At 33.8% G+C, this 20,739-nt stretch overlaps 1 protein-coding gene across 1 annotated transcript in view; it reads left to right on the top strand.

Annotated features, from left to right (window-relative positions):
• poe (E3 ubiquitin-protein ligase-like protein poe) overlaps positions 1-20,739 on the top strand; it is an 81,024-nt gene that overhangs the window by 24,263 nt on the left and 36,022 nt on the right. Inside the window, exons 11-18 of the mRNA XM_074172900.1 lie at positions 2-131; positions 5,773-5,999; positions 9,123-9,496; positions 10,685-10,968; positions 16,673-17,085; positions 17,202-18,249; positions 18,319-18,983; positions 19,036-20,004. Coding sequence (XP_074029001.1) covers positions 2-131; positions 5,773-5,999; positions 9,123-9,496; positions 10,685-10,968; positions 16,673-17,085; positions 17,202-18,249; positions 18,319-18,983; positions 19,036-20,004 — 4,110 coding nt within the window. The remainder of the gene's footprint in view (position 1; positions 132-5,772; positions 6,000-9,122; positions 9,497-10,684; positions 10,969-16,672; positions 17,086-17,201; positions 18,250-18,318; positions 18,984-19,035; positions 20,005-20,739) is intronic.

Here is a 20,739-nt window from a genome sequence, read left to right as displayed (position 1 = left end):
GGTATTGTTGTTGAGGCCACAAAATGAGAAGGAAGCATCTGTTATCAGTATATGGCATAGACTGGTTAATACCCTAATAGAAAATGTTATGAACACTCCTCAAACGTCTTCCACTGATTTAGATAATGAAGGTAAAACTGATTATTATATATTATAGAACAATAATTGGAAAGCAGTAGAGTCTAATTATTAGGAAAACATTGAGCAGTTTCTCTAGCAACTAATTGATTGATATATTGAAAATTGTATCTAGTCAGTAAATAGAGTGTATTATTAATAACATTATGAGACGGAACATAATCAAAAAATAGTAGTTACCTAATTTCACATTATCTGTAATTTTTTTTTACACAAAAAAATCCAAAGCTGAAGTTATTTCTCAAAAAACCAGAAAAAGTTCTTCTAAATTAGGTTTAAGTCCATATACAAAAATTCAGGTATTTACGAACTTCTCAGTTTTGACAATAATTTATTCCAGAATGTTTTTTAAGAAGCACCATATAAAATCCAAAATATGAGACTCAAAGTTTATTAATTTTTTCCTGTATAAGTTAACTTCATGATATATTTATTTTTGAAAAGATAATTTGTATCTAAAAGTATAACTTTGTAATCATCACAAACAAGCATACATCGTCATCAGTAAAGTCTACATTGAGTGAAACATTTCAAAAGAATTTAATTTTCATATTTTTATTTTTTAATCAAAGAATTTGACTCTTAAGTTAAACTATTTTTTCATTATTAATTAGTATTACTTTTAGGCAAAACCCACACACAAAAATTGATGTTTTATGATATTACGTTGTACACGAATAAATGAAAGGTGAAACTGGAGTCTCTAACATACAATAAATCTGTTTTCACCGAGGGTTTGACAATAATTGATCACACTGTACAATTAAACTCAACTTTATTTCACTACTATACTGGCAAGCATTTCTAAATATCATCTCTATATATTAGACGGGATGTAACACAAATAATGTTTTTACATAAGGTGATAAACAACAGTATTACAGATACAAACATACTCGAACTCATAGATTTTAATGTTCCTCAGTATCCTACAAATAGTCTAATCCTTTTTAAACTACCCAAGGCAAGTAAAAAAAATAACTGAGTCCTCTCTCAACCATGCTTTGTAAAGCAAATGAAATTAATGTTTTAAAAAAAATTTAGATTTCAGTAATTCTCAGGTTTCAGATATGATGTTATTAATTATTTATTAGAAACATAACTGTGATGTAGAGAATAAGTTTGAAAATAAATATTTCAGTGTATGGAAGCAAGCTCACACAATCAATTTGTAATAAGAATTTCCATGTAATTAGGCTATTAAGTCTGTATGGAAAATAAAATAAAAACTAATACACAAATGTCAATAGCCTTATTAACTCAATTCGCCTGAACTTCCCGAAGTAGATAAGTCTCTTCATCCTGTGAATTATGTTAGGTTAGGTCCAAACTGAATGGGTCTATTCAATCCTTCACCCCAACCCACAAGGGTTTATTGTGGCTCACACCTATTCACACTCAACCAAATAAACTCAGCATCTTAACGAAGCTGATTAGTTTGTATGGTGCGTGGTCTTTCAGGTCAGGTGGTAAGAGTACGGCTCTGCCTGTTAGTAGTGCGGCTCTGCCTGTTAGTAGTGCTTATATATCTCGATGGAAGTCTTCAAAGCTGATAGAAATATTCTCGAAGCGGCGCGATACAAGTAGTATCACCCGAAGACTATTGTAGATACTAACAATTGAAACATCAAAAAGTAACTTGGTTTCAAATCACATCATGTTTTATTTCATTGTAATTGTTCAATTTTCAATTTCTTCCTTATTTTTATTTTATTATAATTTCATTTCACAGTATTATTAAAATAGTTATTATTTTTAACACTTCATTCCACCACTAATTCCACCTTTATAAGAAATCGATAGCATTCAATGGCCCCAAAATTTACAATTACATCCCAGAGTCCCTCAAAAATATTCATATTTATAAACAGTTCTGCAAAAAGGTGATGTCCTTCATTCTCATGAACTCTAGAGCTCTTGAAGTACTCATACAATGAATGCCAATTTATAATTCTCTCAATTTCTTATAATATTAGTTTAGTCTCTTAGCTCCTGATAATTGTAGATCATTTTCTTTATTATTAAATTATTTAGGCTTATAATATATCACATATCAAATGTTCAAATACTAATTAATTAGTACTATTTAGACACAAGACGATCTCATTATGAGATCAGGTGCACTCAATTTGTGAAAAAAAACTGTAATGTAATGAAATTGTATTATTATTATTATATATATCATATTAGACAATGGAAGTCCGAACTAGTAAAATTCACCATGAAACATTGTCAACAATTTTCAAACGAAAATAACACAAGTTGGGTTGAGCGCCACCTTGGCCAATTCACAATTGACTGTTAAAATCTGTTTTTCCGTTAACCAGCTGTCGCCCCCCTACGAACGACAAAAGACAAAATTTGTGCGAGCTAAAGACTAACAAGGTCTTACCTTTTAAGGTGTGATTCCTAACACGGGTTGGACCATAGCAAGTGATAATCGATCGTCGCTTGAACCACCGGTTCACATAGCTGTCGATTGAGTGAGTGGAGTAAAACGCCCGCGTCAACCCGACCGGCTACCGCCCTACTGGTAAAGACAAGCGGCTCGGCCTTATTTTTTCAGGGAATAATTCACAATAAATTCTAAAACAAGTACTTTTTCCAATCACCAGAAATGCAATAAATACTCTTCTCAGAGCTCGTTCCCCAAGCCAAGTTGGCGTCTTCAGGAGAAAACTGGGGTTTCCTCATCTCTTGAAGAAAACTGGGATTTCTGCATCTTCTGAAGAAAACTAAGGTTTCTGCATCTACTGAATAAAACTGGGCTTTCTTTATAGTCTGAAAAAAACTGGGTTTTCATCTCCTGAAGATGCCAACTTGGTTGGTGAAACGCGCGGTGAGAAGAGTATTGCATTTCTGGGGATTGGGAAAAGTGCTTTTTTTTTTGGACTATACCTTATACAGGATCGAAAACAAATGAACTTGGCATCATAAGTGAATAAAATCCAATATTTTATTCACTTTGAAGAAAATGTGTCTGGAATCAAAACGAAGGTTTATATAGGTTGTGTCGAGTTTTATTTGGAAACCCATGCAATTCATAAAAAATGTGCAGATCAAAATCATCTTTTGCAATTGAATTTTTCAAGAAAACTTATCTAATAAGTTTTTCCAATGTTTTGAGAAGTAACCCCTGTTTTGAAATTTTTTGGAAACATATTAAAATCTTACAGGCAACATGATTGATGCGACTATTATGTTTATCTTTTCATATTGAGCAAAATCAAATATATATATATATATATATATATATATATATATATATATATATATATATATATATATATATATATATATACAGTGTGTCCGCAAAGTACAGAATAAATTCGATATTTCCAAAACCAAAGGTCGTTTTACAGAAACCTGAAACACGTCGATTTTTAATTTTAATATTGTACATTTTACAACAAAATTTCATCATACAGGGTGATCCATAATAATGTGATGACGTCATTGGTAATTTTTTTAATGCAACACTCAGTATTTGTCATTTTTAGATAATCTGTAACTAGCTGATTCCGAAAAAGTATGATACTTGGGGTCTAACGGACAGAATTTGAAAGATTTGCGCTTAGAAAACAAATTTTATTGATATTTAATAAAACTAGAAATTAATTAATTATTTTATATTATTTTCTGATTAATTTAACAATGGGAAAGTAATCCAGTTATAAATACATAAATTCTTGTTCAATCTTGTTTATGGTTTCTTGAGAAATATTGTTTATTTCTGTTTGCTGGCCATTCAATATGTTCACGTCTACCAATCCATCGGTTCGTAAACATTTGGTCGAGATACCTTCCAACATCTGCAGCATAATGTGGAGGCGCACCATCCTGTTGAAACCATAAACTTTCATCAAAACTTCCAGGATTGATTCTACTGGGGAATGAATTAATTAAAGTAGGTACAAGATATCGCCTCAAAAACTGAAGGTATGTTGGCCCATCTAAAGTACCGTCGAAAAAGTAGGGTCCGATTATTCTGTTTCTTACAATGCCAGCCCAAACATTTACCTTTTGCGGGTATTGTGTATAATGCTCACGCATCCAGTGGGGGTTTTCTTTGGCCCAGTACCTACAATTTTGACGGTTGACCCCACCATTTAACGTAAAAGTGGCTTCATCAGAAAAATTATATTTTTTACGAGGAGACGGTCTCGGTGACAGTTATCCATCATGGCTTCACAAAATTCTATTCTTCTATCTGGATCGTCCTCGTTTAATTCCTGTAGAAGTTCGATTTTAAAGGGATGCCATTTTTCCAATTTTAATACTTTGTGTACAGTTGTTTTACTGACATCGAAATCATGACTAACCTTACGAACAGCAAGTAGAACATCTAGTTTTGTATCATCATTTACAGAAGGACGACCTGATTTGTGTGCATTTTCAACTGTACCAATTTCTCGAAATTTCTTTTCAATCTTACTGCTGACTGCCTTATGCGTCTTTCTGGATATTTTCCATTAAATAAGTTACACACTTCCACCTGAGTTAGCGATCTGTCTCCACAGCCAATCATCATAAGTATTTCAATTCTTTGCTTTACATTGAATTAATTACTACTTCAAATCAATTCGAAGCAATACTACAGAAAATTCACGAATTAATACAACAACTACTGTCCGATTTAACAGTTACTGAAAGTCAATCGAAATAATGACATTTCACAGTAACAAAAAAAACTAGCCGCCTAGTTTTTTGAAATTAATAAGAAATACTTGTTAGCACGGTTACTGTCAACTACAGCAAGGACTACAGTTCGAACATTTAGAATAACGTCATGTATTTATTGGAATCAGCTCGTTACGGATTATTTAAAAGTGACACCAAATTCAGGGTGTTGCATTAAAAAAAACGATGACGTCATCACAATATGGATCACCCTATATAATGAAATTTAGTTGTAAAATGTAGAATATCAAAATTAAAGGTTTGTTTGAAGGTGATTGACAATGTTTCGTGATGAATTTCACTAGTTCGGACTTCCATTGTCTATTATATAAAATGATTTGAAATCCCTGAAACAAGTAAAAAAAGAATAATTAAAAAGAATAGTTGAAAATAACAATTATATTAAGCAACAATAAACCTGAAATGAAATGATAGTGAAATAACCTACAAGTAAAAATATAATAATTGAATAAATAAAAATTAAAGGAAAGCAAAAAGAAAATAATCAAAAATAAAAAAGTGTTTCAGGGATTTCAAATCATTTTATATAATAGACAATGGAAGTCCGAACTAGTGAAATTCATCAAAATTAAAAATCGACGTGTTTCAGGATTTTGTAAAACGACCTTTGGTTTTGGAAATATCGAATTTATTCCATACTTTCCGGACACACTGTAGTATTCAAATAAAATTTTATTGTGAGATTTTCACTAGACAATTTACAAAATCGCAAACAACCACAACAAGTGTTTCGCTATACAATAGCTTTCTCAAGAGTTCTCATACTAAGTGTCTAGTGAAAATCTTGGTAGGAAGTGACAGTATGAAAATGCTTGATGAAGCTATTGTATAGCGAAACATATATTGAATTTTCATTAAAGCTATTAATAAAAAAACTTTCATATGATGCAAACTTCACTAGTCCACACTGTATATCTTTTGATGTTTTTTCAGATTTGAATGTGGAACATGCTCAAGTTCTTCTTTATCTGTTTCATTCTTTAACATTGATGCAGAAGAAATCTGTTGTTCTTCTCATGGCTGGAGGAGTGCTGAGATGTTCGGAAATAGCAAGAGGGCCTTTAAAAGATTCACAATTGTTACACCTGTCTAGGTTACTCCTTCTCTTTGATTACATAATGAAACATCTTTATGATGCACCAACATCTTTATTGGAACAGGTGAGGGTCATTTTTTTTCAATAAATTCTGTAAATAAGCATTGGGCCAAATTTTACTATTGGCATTGCGAATATAAAAGGAAAAAAATGTGTGTGGGATTGCCCATTATTCAAGTGAGGCTTGAAAGGAAGGGAAGGGGTTTCAAAAAAATCATTAATATTACAAGGGCAAGAGGTTCTGGTAAGATATAAAATATATTTAATTTTTCATTGAACGCGCGATTTCTAAACCAAAAAGTGGCTCGGACATTGACGCGCTGGCTCGCATCGCCAGTCGATAGTAGGAGTATGTTTTTGGTGCCGAATAAGATGCTTAATGTTACAGAATTAAATTATACATTATACCTTTCGAAAAGAAGCAGAATGTATTCACTCAAAGGATATCCTAATATACAAACATATTCACATGCATAAAAACTACTGAAAAAATTATATATACTACTGACAAGGGTCAGTAGTATATATAATCAAATTTAATAAAGTTGATCTTAACATAACAATTGATAAAATAGTTACCTTACGCTATGTATATACTTTCTAATTGCTTTTTTGAAAACTATAAGTGATGAAATATTCTTCATTTCATTGGGTAGCTTGTTATTATTTTTTTTCTTTGAAAACGGTATTCTTTATCAGAACTATGGAATACAAAAGTAACTTGATTTGAAATCTTTTCAATTTTTATTTCATTTTAATTGTTAAATTATGAATTTTTTGCTTATTTTTATTTTTTGTAATTTCATTGAAATACAAATCAATTCATTGAAAGTAAATCCAGCTGATAGATGTGACTTCGTTCTCTCCTATTTATAAAAAAGGACATTTTTCTCTCGACTCAAAGGCGATTTTGATGACGTGTGAATAGTTGTATTCGGCCATGTGCCAGTGTAGGGGTGTCTGTCTGCAGTATGCTGCGTAATGTCCACCTTTAAAAAAACAAAGAATTCATTGAAGCCTGCTTGTATTGCTGTCGAATGAAAATATTTGATCTATTTCTAATCATGCAGGAATGAATTTCAAGCTTGAATGTGATATATTCCTTGGAAATAAGAAAGAGAGTAGATTATTAAGAATTTCAGATGCAGTTGTATTATAGATCAATATACTTTCTTATTAGTCAGTGGGCTATGCTTGAAAACTGGCAGTAAACAAATCTAAAGAAATGAACTTTAAACGTTCAAGCCAGTCTCGTATATACTTACACAGTAGGTTGAATGGAATGGATATATAGATTATTTGAGAGAAGTACAGTTTCTTATGAATTTTTTGAGAATAAATGCAAAATGTCCCTTAAAAAACAATATGTTATAGAGCTGGGATAACCCACAATAACAATTTTTTATCCTCGGGACATAATGGCTCATTTACGAAGTGATTTTAAGCAATACACCATTAATCCTTATCCAATTAAGTACCTTAACTGTGCATTTAATATAGATCAATATGACTCTTTACAGTAGCATGTAATTTAAATGAACATTTTCGAAGATATTACACATTTGAAATGCTGGGACGTTGCGATGGCGCTGGCCGAGGGGCTGGCGGTACTTGCCTATAAATAGCACATCGAAGGTCGCGCTTCACCCTATGGCATGGTTTGTACGCGTTTATATGTATATTTAGTATCAGAATTGCGCCCGTGCGGAGCCGGGGCGGGACGCTAGTATCGTGTATACAAGATGAACAGAAGTGGTACCAAGACTAGGCCTTGGGGGACTCCACTGTACACAGACTTCGCAGTTAATGTTGAATCTCTGATTCTCAGGCGAAAAACCCTGCCTGTAAGGTAGTTGCGGTTCCAAGCAAGCAGTTTGCACCAATGCCGAGACAGAAGAGCTTTCGGAGCAGCCTTTTGTGTGAAATGTTGCCGAAAGCTTTCTCAAAGTCCAAGTAAATTACGTCCATCGACTTACCTTCGCCAAGAGCCTTGGTCCAGACATTTTTCGCTTCCAGGAGGTTTGTCACTGTTGAGCGTCCGGACATGGAGCCGTATTGTCTTTGCGGAATAATGTCAACACCGTCAAGGAACTCACGTATCCTCTTCACGATGATCTGTTCAATCGGAGTTATTATTGCGTCTTTCCAGGCCGTTGGCAACACTCCCGAGGACATTGAGGCTTCGAACATGTTTCTCCGAATAGGTGCCAGTCACGTTGCACATGAGTTGAGATAGATTGCTGGAATTCCATCAGGACCGGGTGCAGAGTTTGTGTTCAGACTTGAGCAATTTCGATCACTGTGAAGGATATGTCTTCAAGGGTCCTCACTGGTTGGTTGACGACAGGGTATGCTGTCATCAATGTCTGGCTCCAAGGTGTAGACTTTCTGGAACTCATCCACAATCAGTTCAGCGATTTTACCAGGACTTCCAGTGTTATGATCTTCGTTCGGGTTTGAAGGCCAAACCACGACGGCCTTCAAACCCGAACGAAGATCATTACACTGGCCCCGGTCGTATAAAAACAATCGCTTTACTCCCCACGTTATAACATCTTTTTCGTATGCTTTTTGTAATACTTAATAACAATTCTCTGTCATAAGGAATTTATAGCCTTGACTGTAGATATTTTTTTCTTTTTAGGGTGATACATCATCTTTTTTGCTATTATTTCTCTTTTTTTCTTGCATTTCTAATATTTTAAACTAACAAGTAACATTGTCAAGCTCATGTAGACAAAATATTGATGAATTTTTTACATGGTTTGAATTTATTTGTTGAAACAATTTGTAGACATGGGATAAATGAAATCACAGATAAGAAATATTTTATGTAGAGCGTACATAAACTAACTATTCTTGGTGCATTTTCTGATTAAATGCATATGGTGAAGGTTTTTACTGATGACAAATTATGTCATTAGTACCATTTTGATATAATTATTATTACATACATAATATATAATACATACATATTGAGAACAAAGCAAGTTAAATGAAAGTTTGTAATAAGAGGAAAAGTGACAATTATGCCATTAAAAATGTATGTATGACATGAAGGAGCTTAGGTTTGTGACTAATAGTTTATTGTTTTATATTTATGAAGGTTACCAAGAAACACAAAATAAAAACTTACTATTTATTTGAAAGATAGAAATAAATGGTTCATTTTCATTTTTTTTTTCAGATTCAGTGGAATTTATTCTACTCAACAAGCTTGAATGTCGACAAAGATAAAGACAACAGTATGACTAGAATGTATACATCGTGGCAAAATATTGAAGACAATTTCAGAAAAAACTCCACCTCTGACGAATTTGCAATGAAACCTCGATTTTATGTTTTGACAAGTTCTGAAATGAACAATCAAGAAGCACCCAAACTGGATGGCCTCGCTTGTAACTTTATACTTGGAACGCCTGACAAATTACGTTACCCGTTGCTGTTGGATGCTTTAATTGAGATCTTGAACATCACTCATGTCACTTCGGGTGTCAATGCTTCAAAAATGACTTATTTGGGTCTTTGTGCAGCACAGTATTGCTTCACAATCTGTTGGAGGTTAGAAGCAATCATTTGATAATCTGTGCAAGGCTATGGCTATGTCAAGGCTATTTTCCGGGTTTGTTGGCCATAATCTGCAGGGCTTCAAGCCGAACGTTTCATATACTACTGCCGTAGAGATTATCAAAGCCGATGAAGTAACGGATGAAGTGTTCGGGTTGTCCTCAGCAGATATATTACATTCAACGTTTGAGTCTCCCGTTTTATTCCATTGGTGTTGGGTGTTGCTTCTTTTCTATTGGTCAAATTGAATTATCTCAGTTTACGAGTGTAAATTAATGCAAGTGGCCGGACTTTATTGATGTTCATTTTGTTTTCTCTGGTTCTTTCTCTGAGTGCCAGTTCCGCTACTGCTGATCTATCGGTATGACCTCAGCGACAATTGCTCTTTTGTTCAAAGAACCGAGTGCTTACACTTCATGTTTCCAATGTCGATTGATCCACAGCTGCGAAGAATCTGGTTACCCCTAGTGTAGCAAGACCAGATCCCATGTAGCTGTGAATCGGTTTACATTGGACCCACAAAGATAAGTTTATGTACCTGACTCTGAACATACAAGAGTGTCTCCTGAGGGGGTATCCATGTTATTGTGTTCGGGGTGACAGAAGTGGTTGACACAACTCAGGCCTACTTGTTAAGACTATATAGGGAGCGACAGAAACTCAAAAATACATGAATCATTTCGATAGAAAACAAGAGGGAATTAACATCAGTGAAATCTAGCTACCTGTACTGAGCTACACTCCTAAAATGTGCCCATTCAATTCGACCCATAATAATAGTAAACTTTATTATTTTAAAATTGTGTGCATGAATACAAAAAGAAAATTCGTAATTTATAACACAATGAAATGACGCCAAAGATGATCATAAATACCAGGTGACACAGACTCATTGTACACTCCCCACCCCACCCATTTTTTCGTCATTTCGCAAGCTATTTTTACGAAATTTGAAATATTGAATAAGCTCAGAAAGAGGCATTTTTTTTACGTAACAGGGGATTTTTTCCAACTTCTGTTTTTTTTGAATAATGTCTATTGCACTAGTAGACAAAACGTCAGACTAAAAAACCTGAAGACCCTGGCCAACAAATCCGGAAAAGAGCTCTGACACCTTTACATCCGGGCCTGAGCCAATTTACTCTCTTTGAATGTAGCCTGATTTAATCTTTTTATTTTCAGATTGTTACAGTTATTACCCCCTTCCATATCTTATATGGAAAGGTTAGCGACTGGAGAGAGCTTAGTTGCAGGCCCACTTTTGCTGCATTCTTTAGTATGGGGCCCTCGAACTTCTCACAAAAATTTCAACAGGTGGCTGAAGGATTGTTTAGTGAAGCAAGGAATGTATACACAACATACCGATAAACTGCTGAAGGCTGTTTCAGATACTGTTTGCAATTCTAAATATGACACCACAAACGCCAAAAATTGTATGATTGCACTCACACCAGATGTCAAGAAAGGTATATTTGATTTCCTATTATCAGAAATAAAATTTCATTAGGTTGAAACTAATTGATTGAAATCTCATGCAGTTCTTTGGATAATTGTAATGAAATTATGAGTATCTGTCAGGTTCATGGTAATAATTGTAGAATACAATAAGTTGAATTTAATACGTGTTTCGCTACGCGGAAGCTTCACCAGTTACTAGTCTCTATAAACTCTCTCAAAATTTGTTTAGAGCGGAGTTAGACCCAGACTATTTATAAATCGGACATTCTAACCACTAGGATGTGTTTTTTTAATATAATAGTTTTAATAATTAACTCAAGGACTAAGTCAAACAAATATCAAAAACAATATAACTACCCAAAGTATCACCACAGAAACTTCAATCAAATGAAATTCATACCATCAAATAATAAAATCAAAACTACCTGGAAGTGAAGATGGTCATTCAAGTAACAATTTATTGTGAGATTTTCACTGGACAATTCACAATAGCGGTTTTGTAAAGTGTTACTTGAATGATTCATGAATTGTCATCATCAGCCAATTCCACCACATACGTGAAGATGGGTAAACTTGGGTTAATTCAAGTTGCGCTCAGTTTGAGTTTATACGAGTTAGGATTTCGCTCAAGTTTGGGCTGGTGATGTCACAGATAATGTCGACTAAATCAAACTAGATACTTCAATATTTGAGGCTATCATCAGCGGTTGTTACTATTACTAGTTTCTTTTCTTACTATTTTAGATTTTAAAAAATGACTAAAAATAAATTTTTTGTTTGGGGCCTATTTGAATCGTCAATGAGACTAATGTCTCACAACAAATGGAACTTGGCTTTCGTGGTTAGGAGATGGAAAGCTTTAACCTCACTTTGTGATGTAATTTGGAAAGCCCAACTTCAAACTCCGAAATTTGATGTTTTCTTTACAACACAACTTAAACTCATTAGCTAACCTCACCTTACCTCTAAGTTGGTCGGTAGCCAAGCGGTTCGACGTGGGTGGTTTGTTCACTCACTTGAATTGACTGCCGTGTTGGTCGGTGGTTCAAGCCCCGGTCTGAACGATCAATTTTCACTTGCTATCGTCCAACCCGTGTTAGGAATCACACGTTAAAAGGTAAGACCTCGTTAATCCTTAGCTTGCACAAGTTTTGCCTACTAAGGGTTGTCGTTCGTAGGGATGCGACAACTGGTTAACGGAAAAACAGATTTTAAACAGATAGAAGAGTTGAATGTGTGAAAAACATGAATACTTGTATAAAATTGAATAATCAGTATGACTTTTCTATGCTTACATACAACAATTACAATATTGAAGGAAACAAACAATTACAATATTGAAGGAAACAAAATCCGGGCTAGTAGACCATTGTCAAATGAAACCTGGAATATTAAACGTTTCATCTGCTACTATGACAGATATTATCAGTGGTATGGGCGTAACAATACTATGACGCCCAAAGATGCTATTGTATAGCGAAACATGTGTCGCAGTTTCGTAAAATTTCCAGTGGAAATCTCACAATAAAATGTGTTTTTCGAATATGTTATCAGAAGATGCTGACACGAAGAAAACACTATCGACATGTAGCAATTTAAATGGCGAGAACCTGAAAATATAAATATTCAGAAATCTGGTATCATTTTTGACATATTAGAGATGTATGACAGAAACCTCTAGATTTTTTTCATCTCTTTGTGAATGATGATATTGTTGAGTTGATTGTGGAGAAAACTAATAGATATGCACATCAAAACTTGAGGCCCCAAAGCTAGACTCAATAACGGTTGGATACGAATAACGAAGAAATGAAATATTTCTTCATCATTATGTGGATGGGATTGAATAAATTATGAAAATTTTGCCCGTATCGGTCAAAAAATGCATTAGGTGGAAACAGTATGCATAGTAAGATCAGCTAAAATTATATTTTCTGAAGCTGTGAAAAGGTGTGTTCTAATAACAATAATCACATTAGTCTCATCAGTATTCTTGAGTATATCCTCAATGCTATCAATAAAACAATATGGAAACATTCTGCCATTTCATCATTCTTCCTTATTATTCTTATTTGACATTCTCTTATTTTTCAAATATATCCCATTATAAAACGAAAATTTTAAAGTCTTTTTGCACATCAACAGTGGATTTATTTTTTTCATAAATGTGTGTTTCTTTAGTTTTCAGTGAGTTTACAGACTTATTACGAGATTTCTTGAAATTTTGACAATTTTGTTCTGTTCTGTCACATTTGAATGATGAATATGCTTGGTCTTAATCAGACCTTTTGATTTTTAGTTCAATATAATATCATGATACACCATTTGATCCAATACTAAGTTACTCACTATCAATGGCCTTGTTTCATGATTTTTGGTTTATAGTTCACTTGATAGAAATTTCAAATTGAAAAACAGTGCACTTTGTTTCATCTCTCAAAATACCGTAGTTTTCCCGTAATTAATTATTAAAAATCGAATGTGGTAGGGTGGTGACGTCACGCCCCTATTCCCGCTTCTTGTTCGATTGACCAATAGGAACAATAGAAATAATAACATTGCCTAATCGTAAAATTTACGGATCCTATAATTATCAATTTAATTATGGAAGTGTATATGAACCCGTTAACGTTTCAATTAATGAAAAATTCTCCACATGGAATAAAATGTACATGAAAAATCATGTTTGGAAATAAGTTCTATATCTAAAATCAGTACACTAAGTCGATAGATCACAAAATATTCATCTAAACTATGATTTCATGCATTATTTAATAATATACAATTATGAAAATCAGAAAATATAGCAAACTGGATTAAAGAATCATTTCAAATATTCAAATTATTATACAATCCTCAATCTGTACAACTGATCTGTACAACTGCAATTTATTATAAAAAAACGATTCCTACATACACACCTCTTTCTAATATAGCTACTAAATGCAAACGTTATAGGCTCGCTTGGGTAATCTGTTGAATCTTCCAAAACTTGAGAGGAAGGTTGAATGAGGTCAAGTATAGACAGAATTGATTGTACTCGAACTGATCCAACAAAAGCTTCTGAGGTAATACCATCAATCATATGATAAAATTTAAAGAAGTAAAATGTATCATACTATCAGCAACAGTATTAACTCCAGATAGTACTTTCTGTGGAGAATACTTGAAGTTGAAATAAAAAACTGTCATTGAATTCAATATTTTCGTCTCCCTTTCATTTATACTCACTTTTTAAATGATTTCTATAAAGTCTTGGAAGAGTAGAAGGATTGTAGTTCTTTCTTTTCAATACTTTCACCCATTTTTTTTCTCATTATTTTATCCTTTGGGAACCTAAACTCATTTTATGAAATAACTCATCTATAAACCAATGCGCTTTCAGTTTTCTTGTGCCTTTCCGCACAATTGAAATCAACACAAGAACGCACCATAATAATATTCAAATATATTTCTAAAAGACTTTTAAAACACACACAAACTAAACTCGACGAAAAAACGAATTGTTCCTACGGGAGCTGTCAGCTAAGAAAAAGTTGAAACTCAATGTTGCAAAAATAAGCAGAATGGATCCGATATGACATACATTTCGAATGCTGAATAAACCAATAAATTGTGATATGGGTACTCCATTTTCCTGGGAAAATGAACGATTAATTAAAATTTTCTGTAATTATTCATTCATTTTTTTAAGAATGAAGCCAGCAAACAAATAATCTAGTACAAGTTATATCTAAATATGATTCTAAATAGAATCAAACGAACTGTACTTTCAAATGGTTTTCGAATGCTCATGAACCCTAATAAAATAAATCAATTATGCATTCATGTTACCCACCAAAAATAAGAAATTCAACGTTACTGGTATATTAGCCAAATTGTCAGCCAGTGCCTTCTGTAGTGAATGCGACAATGTGCTCTTTCTAATGTCAACGGTCTCCACAAACTTCGTATTTTTGTTAAAATAATTTCAAAATGAATGTTGAGCTTAGTTTTGTTAAAGCTGACTCCCGACATCTTACCAAGAGTCGATTTTGAAATGATCGATGAATTTTACTTGAAATATTTGCATTTGGTACTGAAATGAAGAATGAAAAATTGAAACGGTAGGTGGTATATTTAGTAGGTCCCTTTTATTTATATGATATTCATTTCAGACTTTGTCTTTTATCGAAGGCTGGAAAGACTGAAAAGAGAAGCAAAAATATGTACAGTGAAACATATCAGTCCAAAAATAACCTGAAAAAATATTTTTCGGAATGTAAACTAATGACACGGAATATGCAGCAGCAAGACCTACCTTTTACAAAAAACCGTTCTTTAATTAGATAATTGTAACAGTTGTATTCACACCAAGTTGACAACAATAACAACAAAAATGGCGTGTGTCATATTAGATCATAAGATCTGTGATTGGATATCAAAAACCAATACACTTGGCAACTCCGCTCTAGACACGATCAATTTTATTGGTCAACAGACACGCGGTCAATTTAAATTCTTGCTTTTCGAATTATTCTTTTTTCTGCAAATATAAAGAGATTTTGGGACCGATTAGGCTTGATAAGTATAATATACCCCTAAATCGATCAGTTTATAAGCAATAAGCAAACCAGTATCATTTTCCGTAACATGAAACAAGCCCATTCACATTTAGACTTGAGGTGCTCCAGGAAAGTATTGAAAGTATTGATATTCATACTATCTACAAAAAAATTGTAGGAGATAAACTCCTGAGTTAATTTTTTCCTTGTGAGTTGAACCAAGATTTCTAAATGGTTTAAGCATTAATTTTACGGTTACTCCTGATACTTATTTAAAGAATGATCTGTTATATTAGGAGTATTATGGACTTTTATGAAAATTTCAAAGTTACTTAAAACATAGTCTGCAATAATACTACTACTACTTAAAGTATATCAGGTAAATTTGGGGATATTCTGTGATATCCCTAAAAAGTTGAAAATATTTGTACATTTGCACCCTGTAGTTATCATTATTAAAGATATTTATATGGAAGTCTCCTGCATTTGATATTGTTTGACATTGTTAACAAAAACATCATTTTCATTTGTCTGTATTCAGTAGTTTGACTGACAGTGCTTTTTCATTTCTTTGTTTATTATGTATTTTGCTTTTTGTTGGTGGGGTTTTCTTCTCCGGTAATTTACCGTTTTTGTGTCCAACAGTCAATGTGCTTGTTCTTGAGTTAATACTGGAGAATTTTTGTCCATTGGATATTGGTTTAACATCTCATTAACTAGATCAATTTGTTTATATATCAACTCCATTTTCTCAACCATTGAATGATATCTTTTTGTTTGAGGATATAGGTTAACATAAGTGTGTCTACCTTGTTTTTCGTACGCAAGCAACTCTTGAATTGCTTCGTAAAATTCTATATCTGTGTCTGCCATGAATCGTCTATACTTTTAACCAGGTTATCTTCTGAGAACTTTATTTTTTCATAGAGTTTGGTACAGTTGATATGGAAACTATTTGTGCGGTTCTACACATCATTCAGTTGATTACTTTGTATACATTACAGAACAAATAAAGAGTACTCGAATCACCTGCCATCTTCAATGAGTGATCAGGAATATATTAGAATTTGAGTGCATGAAACTGATTGGATTTATATTTTGACAAAAAAAGTTCATTATGAATTTCACCTCTGACCATTTGAATAATATACGAAAATTTGATTTTCAGGTGTGATATCCAAGGAAAATCTTCCTCCGCTGTGGCATCTTTTTCTGCTCGATGCTCTTCTTGCAAAAATACAAGTATCTGTAGAAGAACCAGAGGGAACTTCTGATACATCTTCTATAGTTGTGATTGATGGCACTTATGTACAAGATTTGTTGCCGCTCGTTCTGAGACTCACCCAAGCTATTCTACATTGCATGAGGTGGTCAGTGTTACACGCAATTGTTGATCAGAGCGATTCTTCTGAAAAAATTTCTCTTCAAGATTTCGAAGGTTTACAAGATGTAATTGCTATATCTTCTACCAAAAATACTTTGACAAGCACCCTAGCCACAGAATTCAACTCTTTACTACCAAGCAGTATTAGTTCTGCTCAGTTACAGTCTTACAAGTCCATTTTGGATGATGTTTCATCGGTATGTACATTTTATCATTCCATATAAAGTTATTTTTACATGGTGTTACAAAAATCATACTTTTGTATAGATGAAAATTAAAATAAAATATCTCTGTAATACCTTGTACATTTTAGGCATCTTACCAAGGCGACATAATACCATCAGAAACGTTCATACTGAAGATTGTAGAAGCTCATATTTCGACACTCTCTATAAGCAATTCCTTCACTATAAATTTGTCTTTGAAACGGCTATTACAATGTCTGACAAAATTCATTTGTGACCACGCCCCCAAGGTGGAAAATACCGACACTAAAAATAAAGCTATAGAAATGCTTGTATCCATCACTCTAGATTTGAGAACAGAATATTTACATGATACTGTCACAAAAACCCTGGACAAGATGATTGGCGATACAGAAACAGATGAACATCAAAAACGGGTATATTTGAGGGTTTTAGATCACACATACAAGTTGATTGTAAATTGTACATCACCTAATATGTGGAACTATGGTGTTCATATCAACGAAAAAGTCCTACATCATTGTTTGAAGTTCTACGAAAAAATATTGGAAAAATCATCTGGGCGACAAGCCTTGGAATCTTACTTCACAGGCGATAAAGACTTGGTAAATGTTTTAATGTCAGTTTCAAGCACTCAAACATCCCAACAATATAGCACGAAAGTATTACATTTTTTCAACAAACTGTTTCAAGCTGCAGAAAAAAGTTCTACTGATCCAAGTTTGAATTATCTTTGCTCTAGTATGAGTAAAATAGCGAATGTAGAAAGTGAAAAGCTGCAAACCTGGTTGAGGCAGATTATAATAGGTTCTAATAATATTGAACCACCGGTGACTACAGTCACTCTTAATAAAGATGAAAGTCCTTCCAATGGAACCAAATGGACAATTGCAGCAGTGGAAAGCAAAGAAACCACTTCACCAACATCCAATGATGATCAGAAGTCTTTGGTACAAGAAAATAGCCAGTTGCTTCAAGCATTGACAAGTTTTATTGTGAAACAGAATAGCAATGTTTCAGAAGAGGTTTCTATAACGATTCTTAAAGCTTTAATACAGCTTGGCAAACATCTCCTGTCTCCCACTTTTGAAGGTACTGGTTTTACAGATTTGATGGTGGATATGACAATGCTTGCAGATGCTGGATCTGGTAGAGGTGAGAAGTAATTTTAGTAATTCATGAAGTGAAAAAACTGTTTTCTAAATTATTGTTTCTTGTTTGTAGGTCACAGCTACCTATTTCCAGCTACTGCTGAATGGATTGAAGTTTGCAGCAAACAAACATCGATTAAAGATGTGGTTGAAAAAATCAGCACTGATCCTGAAAGCATAAAGAATAATTCGATGCTAGAAGCAGCTTCCTGTATTTTAGAATATGTCAGCGATGTCATTTGCAGTATAACTGCCCAACAACCTCATTCTATTAGGCCTCTTAGTCCTCCATGGGAGAGTGAATCTCCTTTGGAAATAGATCCTGAATCCCAAGAATTTCCAAATGAAGATGATGATAGTGGAGAAGACAGTGATGAAGATTCCCTTTCCAATAAGTTGTGCACCTTTACTGTTACTCAAAAAGAATTCATGAACCAGCATTGGTATCACTGTCACACCTGTAGAATGCTGGATGGCGTTGGTGTATGTTCCATATGTGCCAGGGTATGTCATAAAGGTCATGATCTGAGTTATGCCAAGTATGGAAATTTCTTTTGCGATTGTGGAGCTAAGGAAGATGGTTCCTGTCAGGCATTGGTTAAAAGGAATGACAAGTCTACAGAAAGTAACATGTCCGTAGGTGGCGCAACAAGTCAACCCACTGCAGGTTTTAGTTCTGAACATATGTTAACTAGTTCGTTACGTAGACGAGCTTCTTCTCCTGTTTCAGCTGACAAGGTCTGTGGAATTTTAATAATTGTTTTCTCTATTAATATCCAATGGCTTTTAGATTATTTATAAGGAGCGAAAGTCAGGAAGCATCGTTAAACAACTAGAGGGTTCCAAGGAGTTCATTGTCAACTACTTAGGATCAAGTTTAGTGACTGGTTCCATGCTAGAGTTTTTGCAAACACTCCTTCCAGCAGTCGAGGAAACTTGCCGGCAAAATTCACCTGTAGGTTGTCACACACGTGGCGTCAAAGCTTTAGAACAGTTGTACTCCAGTGAAAAAAAATATGTTCACACGGATCAGCTCATGGTGCCTACTCTTGGTTCACAGGAAGGGGCCTTTGAAAATGTGCGAATGAGTTATGCTGGTGAACAGGGACAAACGATACGACAACTGTTGTCAGCCCATATTGTCAGAAGAGTTGCCATGTGCTGCATGACATCTACTCAGGGTCGTAGGCAGCATCTAGCAGTATCTCATGAAAAAGGCAAGATTACCGTCCTTCAGTTATCAGCTCTTCTCAAGCAAGCAGACTCTTCCACAAGAAAACTGACTTTAACTCGGCTCGCAACAGCACCTATTCCATTTACGGTGCTTTCCTTGTCTAGTAACTTATGCAATGAAGACTTTCTTGCAGTGTGCGGTTTGAAGGATTGCCATGTGCTTACTTTTACCACCGGAGGTTCTGTTTTAGATCATTTAGTGCTTCATCCTCAACTGGAAACTGGTAATTTCATTATAAAAGCAGTTTGGTTGCCAGGCTCTCAAACTAAATTAGCCCTGGTTACTGCCGACTTTGTGAAAATCTATGATTTAGGTGTTGATGCCTTGAGTCCGCAGTACTTTTTCTTGGTGCCAAGTGGCAAGATAAGAGATTGCACTTTTATGTACGAAGATGGTATATACCACATACTTTTAATGTCTTCTCCTGGCCACATTTACACAGAGATTTTGAATGATGAATCTTCTACAAAGTACGGAACTTTTTATGTGACAAATACTCTGGACGTTTTCCATCTTGATGTTACAGTAAGTACTGTTTTTGGGTATAGGTATAAGATCAATAAAAGAGTGATGAAAATTTTAGAAAACTATTATCCACAAAACTGTTTCAATTTGAAAACTTTTTCAATATATATATATATATATATATACATTTAAGTGAGTCAACAAGATTGCAGGAAAAAACAATTTTTCAAATTCCTCAATTTTTTTCCTAGTCATATTGATAAATAGTATCTTTTAAAATTATTTTCTCGCATACTGGGTGATCGGCGCGTAGCCAACCAGTTATATTTTTTTAAATGGAACACCCAGTAGATGAATACATCATTCGATTCCATATTTTTTTAGCTCTCTAAGGATTTTTTGTTTTCGAATTTCCATTGCAGCATTGCTAAGTTATTCCAGAAAAACCTATTTTGCAGACAATATTTTTTTAATTCACTGCCCGCATGTACAGCGGAATATATAGTTAACATCACTTTAATAATTTCAGGAATCTCAACTTACGGAAACAATATATAGGGTGCTCGGTAAAACCGGTCAATTTTAATTCATTTTAAAACAGACATAATTCAACTTTTTCAAATGGAACACCCTGTATTCATTTGTATCAAATGTTTAAACATCTCACTACATTTTTTATCAAGAGGTATACTATGCAAAAAACTGATATTTTACAAATTATACAAAATTCATTAATTGTTGTAACCACAAAAAAATCATTTATTTACGTTCACTTACTCGAAATTTTTTCAATAT

The sequence above is a fragment of the Leptinotarsa decemlineata genome, unplaced genomic scaffold, assembly GCF_025532065.1.
Source record: "Leptinotarsa decemlineata unplaced genomic scaffold, Ldec_3_MD MMD2_tig00000199_RagTag_RagTag, whole genome shotgun sequence".
NCBI lineage: Eukaryota > Metazoa > Arthropoda > Insecta > Coleoptera > Chrysomelidae > Leptinotarsa > Leptinotarsa decemlineata.
The sequence above is the reverse complement of the archived record's forward strand: the minus strand, read 5'-3'. Positions and strand labels throughout refer to the sequence as shown.